The following is a 5,893-nucleotide window of genomic DNA, read 5'->3' on the forward strand; positions in this document are numbered from 1 at the left end:
ATCTATCTTTTCCTTAAAGACTTTATTCATCATCCTCTGGTATGTGGCCCCAGCGTCCATAAAGGGTATAAGCTTGTACCCTACATAACTACGCACTAGTTTGTTTATGCTGGAAAAGGGGATATAAGTCCTTAGAGCATGCCTTATTTAGGCCAGTGTAATCAACACATTTCCTTGGGATTTTCTTGACTAATACTGCATTGGATTACCATTTGGTGTATTTAAGTTTGAAGATGAACTTGGCATTCAGTAGCCCTCACATTGTCTCTGCAGTTGCCTCTATTTTCTCAGGTGATTGTCACATTCCTCTTTAGGACACGTACTTAACACTAGGGTTTATGTTCAACTAGTGACAAGCGACAATGGGATCTATTTCATAAATCTCATGTAGAGAGACATTGAAAAGGAAGACATTGGCTCATAAACAATTTACCAAGTCTTCTCTAACCCTGGTGGGCATATTGGATCCTAACTGGACAACTTTGAAGTCGTCACCTGAGGTTGGACTCAGGTTTTTCGCTTTAGTTCCATTTAATTAATTTAAATCTCTGTGGTTGGTGTACTCCTCATCACGTACATCGAGGTCGTTTACACCTATCCATAAAAAAATTCCTTGGTTATCTCCCCTTGAGACAAGAAAACCATAACAGTCTTCTTAACATTCGCCTCCGTTATTAGTCGAGCTTCTAGGAGGTCCGCTTTAATCACGATTGGTCTTCTAAACTAAGTGTGGTATTTTAGTTTCAGATGCACTGGCGACGCGACCACATCTAGCCTGGCTAGGAGCGGGCGTTTGAAGATATCGTTATACAAGGCTTCATCCTTGACCATGAGGAAGTGTGTATCCAATGTATTTTTATCTCCCTACCCTCCGAAAGTTACAGGTACATGGATCTGTTCATATTGATGAGTGGCAGAATCATTAAAAGCCAGCATTCTATGATCTCTAAGAGGTTTCAAATATAGTAATCCTAATCCAAGTCTAGAATGTTGGAGACGAAGTGGTTTTCCATAGTGACAGTGATGACTAAGGGGAGATCCGCATCAGGAACTTTTCCCGCCTTTTCTTTGTCAAGAAACCCTAAGATCAGTCTTTTCTCAACAAACGTGTCTATCTCCAAGATCGACGGGGAATGTTGAGCCCGATCGAACAAATCTTCACTAACGGCTATGAAGTATTAAGAGGAAATTAGGTGTATGGATCTCCGATATTGGCTCCATTAAATGTGGTTGTCAAATAAATGTAGATCTGGAATAAGAAGATTCAGTAGTGAGATTTAATAGGAACCGATTGTAGATGCTCACATACACCGTCGATGTCCCGCTTCAGAACCAGATGATGATCAGAAAACCTAATCGAAGTCGTTGTTGCGGTGGAGCTCTGATCTCCTTGTCACGTGTGTGGCTATCCTACAAGATTAACACTCTAACGTCAAAGTTAGTTATCAAGAAGTTAAGAGTAGAAATGGATATTTTAGAAATGAGTTGCGTACCTCTCTTTGGCGCCAAGAAATAGGTATTTATAATGGACTGGAAAGTGGACCCGATTGACTTTTCTTATTGGGCCTTGACCCGGTCCAAAACAAAAACCGAAATTTTTATTTTAAAATAAACAATAGAATCTATTTATGTTGGATTAATAGGATACAACAAAAATCTCATTAACAATGGTTTTTCTTTTGAAAATGATATAACAAGAATATTTAAAAATATTATTGCAAAATTAATAACAAGTGGATAAAAAATATAGATTTAATCTTGTTGTGATTGAAAAAAACAATACATTTTGATATATCAACTTAATTAGCTCTATTGTTTGTTAATATGTAGTATTTGTTAATTTGAAAAATGGATTGTTTTGTGTACGCCAATATAGATGGTTGAATTATATTGAAGCTGGATATATATATATATATATATATATATATATATATATATATATATATATATATATATATATATAGAAAAAGTAGTCTTTGTTATGGTTTATGTTTACTTCATTAACCAAAATTGTAAGTCAGGCATTCATATTTTTCTTGCTTCTCAGAAGAAAAGAGTTGTACAAATAAATATGGATAAGAACTTTTTCTTGTTGAATTGTAAATCAAGCTTTCATACTTTCATTGCTTCTTAGAAAAACTTGTAAGGGACAAACTTGTGTTGGACATTTTACTTTCTCTATGACTCTGCAACTGAGATTATCATTCTTGGTTTTTCATTGCTTACTATTGACTAGGTCTCACTCAACCTCTCGAATCCGCGCCAGGATGCTCTATGCCACAACTAAAGAAAGGTTTCGACGTGAGCTAGATGGTGTCCATTATGAAATCCAGGCTACTGATCCCACAGAAATGGATTCCGGAGGCTGATGTTGGGTTTAAACTTTTAGCAACTACTCTTGTAAAATGAGCAAAATGTCCAACTCAAATTTATCATGATTGTTACTGATAAAAGTTCATTGGTTCTTATCCATGCTCTTTCTAAATGTTAAATGAAAAAGAAGATTACGCGACACAAATAATCAAAGATGAAATTTTGTTCGATTGATCGAGGCAATTGCCAAAGAAGTTATACAGGAACAATTAGAAGAATATGTACTGCCATGAAATTTTCATGTGATAACAGAATAAAAATGTGCATATAGTAAAATTATGTATATAAATTTTTTATGTAAGTCTAAATGATGATGATATAAAGGATGGTAAACATTCTCTCTAAGGATCGTATTCTTTATCGACCACAAATTGAAAGCGCAAGTTACTGAAATTCAAAAAGTTTCAACTGGTTTTGTTAGATGCAAATGAACTAGTGCTGAAAAAATCTATTGTAAATAAGCTGAAGCCTCAACAGAATTGAATAGAAATACAGAAGAGAGGAAGGGAATGCTTCCGTGACTCCTTAACGAATTGAAAGATACTGCTATATTGCAATAACTACGAGATAACTAAACTCGATCTAGACAGGTGCAACCGTTCTCTTGTTATTAGAATGCGATTGCTCCAACTCTCCATTGGCTTCAACTTCCTCTTCTTCATTCTCACCTGACATCTCCTCCAAGGATTTTCCATTTGCCTCAGGCACCAAGAAAGTAAACAAGAATCCCGCAATGTTAACCGCACCCAACACAAACAGTGATTTCTTAACACCAATACCTGCAGGATACCCCGCATCCGCTTTACTCTTGTCCTCGTTTTGTGCCAAGTACAAGAAACCAAATGCCCCAACTATAGCTCCTAACTTCCCTGCTGCGGATGATATTCCATGACAAGTAGAACGGAATCTAGCAGGAAAAATCTCCGCGGGCACAACAAATGTGGTAGCATTAGGACCGAAATTCGCAAAGAAGAAGGTCAACGAATACAATACCACAAATCCAATGCGATTTTCCTTATGAGTCCAGTGATCGTAAGGAATGGCGAGCGCGAACATGAACACGGTCATAAAGAAAAATCCCATCAATTGAATTGCAAATCTTCCTATCCTGTCGATGAAAGCAACTGTAAACCAGTAGCCTGGAACCGTACTGCAAAGAGCTATAAGTGTTTGAGCTCTTGCGATTTTGTAAACCTCCTCGAGTGCATTCATGGTTTGTGCAGGAGGTATCCAACCAACTGCACTGAAAATATCCTTTTGGAATAGATTTTGGCTATAAAATGCTACATCAAGCAAGAACCAAGTGGTGGCTGTACCGAGAAGATGTAGTCCGTGGCGACGTAGAAACTCGTTTGAGAACAAGCCGAATTTCTCCTTCTGTTCTTTCTCTGGTTCTTCAGCTTGAATCTCAACCTGTAGAACCTTAGACATATCTGCTGCTGCCTGCGCCGTGTTCTTAGCGACTAAAGCAGTGTAACGGGCGGTTTCTGGCATTTTCATCCGCCAATAGTAAGTCAATGCAGCCGGGAGCGCTCCTACCATCATGATTATCCTCCAAACGTAGTCTGCTTGTGGAACGGTTGAACCAAGTGGATCAACCGCGTATGACGGTGAATCATATTTGGACTTGAATATAGCTGCAATTATAATTGCAAATATACCACCGGCCAAAATTCCAAAACCCTGCATGGCAAAGACTGCAGCAATGAAAGCACCACGAGTCTTCTTATTAGAATATTCTGACATTATAGTAGCCGAAAGAGGGTAGTCTCCACCGATACCAAAACCAAGCCCGAAGCGGAAAAAGCAAAGAGTTGTCATGACAAGTTTTGGACTGTTTCCAAACGAAAGGCCACAACCAATTGAACAGATCACCATAATCATGAGTGTCATGCCATAAACTTTTTTCCTACCTAACTTATCACCAAGCCAGCCAAAGAAAAGCTGGCCCGAAAGTGTACCGCAGAAAGCAACCCCATTTACCGCGGCGGATACATTCGGAGGCAATGTTCCTGGCTTCGCTGCTCCGTCAACATGGTAGTATATACGGCCGAGCAACTTGGTAACAAGGGATATGCAGAAAAGATCGTATGCATCCGTGAAGAAGCCCATACCAGCTATGATGATTGCGGTGAAGTGGTACATTTGTGTTTTAGCCACATCGAGTGCATTTAGCACCTGCATTTGGTCCTTTGCCATGGCTTTTCAAGCTAGGGTCACTAGTCTCTTTAGGTTTCTCTCTTCTTGTCTTCCCTACAAAAGTGAACATAGAATGGCATTTGATTAATGGAGACATCTTTGTTTTGAAAAAAATACTACTGCATACACTTTTGCAGATAGAAAACATAAATGAAACATGAAAATAAAATAAAATAATAGACAAATGAGATCCAAACCAAAGACAAAAGAAAAAACATAGTAGTAAGGTTTTAGATAACGTAGTGCTCGCGTAAAAGCTTTCACGATTTCAGTTGTACAGGTGTTATATAAGCTAATTGCCGTTGCCACGAAGTAATTAACCACAATTTAATTTTTCACAAAAACAGTGAAAACGGTATCGCGATCGGCACCCTAGGATACCTTTTGTCGCGGCCGTTGTCGCGATAAGAGACGGTTAAACCTTGAGATAAAGTTATTTGAATTATAATGCTTAGATCCAAAAACCTTGAGTAGTGGTAAAATCATAAGAAAACTTATTTGAATTATAATGCTTAGATCCAAAGCAATGGCATAAATGAAAAGAATTAATTCACTATGATAAATAACAAATTATGATTAATTCATATAGTGACCATCGCAGCCAATGCCGCAACAACACCAGTACGTGTCTAAATCACGAAAGCCTTTACGAGACTGCGATCAGTTAAAACTTGGATGTGTTATTTCCGGACAAATTTTTGAGATGATTATTACAAATCTGTCATGTGATAGTGACATAATCCGTCCATTCATAGAAAGTGACAAGAGATATAGATGATAATGCTATTGCTAGTAAAATAATGATAAAAAGGAAGAAAAAAAACCAACTAACCTTGAAGTACAAGAAGATATTACTATATTGCTGTAAGAAGAAATTACAAGAAGATTTCAGTGGGTACATAAAATAGAAGATATGCACAAATTCTAGTTTGGTAATAACAGATATTCTGGCATATTCCTCTTTATTTTTAATACGGCTTTAGGAGTGTAATGAAGTATTCACCAAAATAAATACAGTAAACTTTTAATTATACATATGAGTATGACTATTTTTTTTAAATAAAATAATAAATTATAGTTGAATTTGAAATTAATTGAATAATTAATGGGTGGTCTTATAAATCAATTAACATATCTGCAAAATATTCCCTTTCTATAATTGGAATAGAATCCATAAATTACTAAAACTAGAAACCGATTCAATCCGTACCTATCAATTTATTTCTATTATTTATGAATTCATGAATATCTTAATTAATTCTTTAAGTTCAGTTCCTCAAGTGAGATTTTAAGTTGAGTTCTTTAACAAGACTTTAAGTTG

At 36.8% G+C, this 5,893-nt stretch overlaps 1 protein-coding gene across 1 annotated transcript; it reads right to left on the minus strand.

Annotated features, from left to right (window-relative positions):
• Positions 1–2,955: 2,955 nt before the first annotated feature.
• Positions 2,956–4,620, minus strand: LOC131639726 (inorganic phosphate transporter 1-4-like). The gene has a single exon (XM_058910192.1). It carries the CDS (start codon positions 4,570–4,572, stop codon positions 2,956–2,958), a length of 1,617 nt encoding a protein of 538 aa, XP_058766175.1. The 5' UTR covers positions 4,573–4,620.
• Between the last annotated feature and the right edge of the window lie 1,273 nt (positions 4,621–5,893).

The sequence above is a fragment of the Vicia villosa genome, unplaced genomic scaffold (genome assembly GCF_029867415.1).
Source record: "Vicia villosa cultivar HV-30 ecotype Madison, WI unplaced genomic scaffold, Vvil1.0 ctg.002746F_1_1, whole genome shotgun sequence".
Taxonomy (NCBI): Eukaryota; Viridiplantae; Streptophyta; class Magnoliopsida; order Fabales; family Fabaceae; genus Vicia; species Vicia villosa.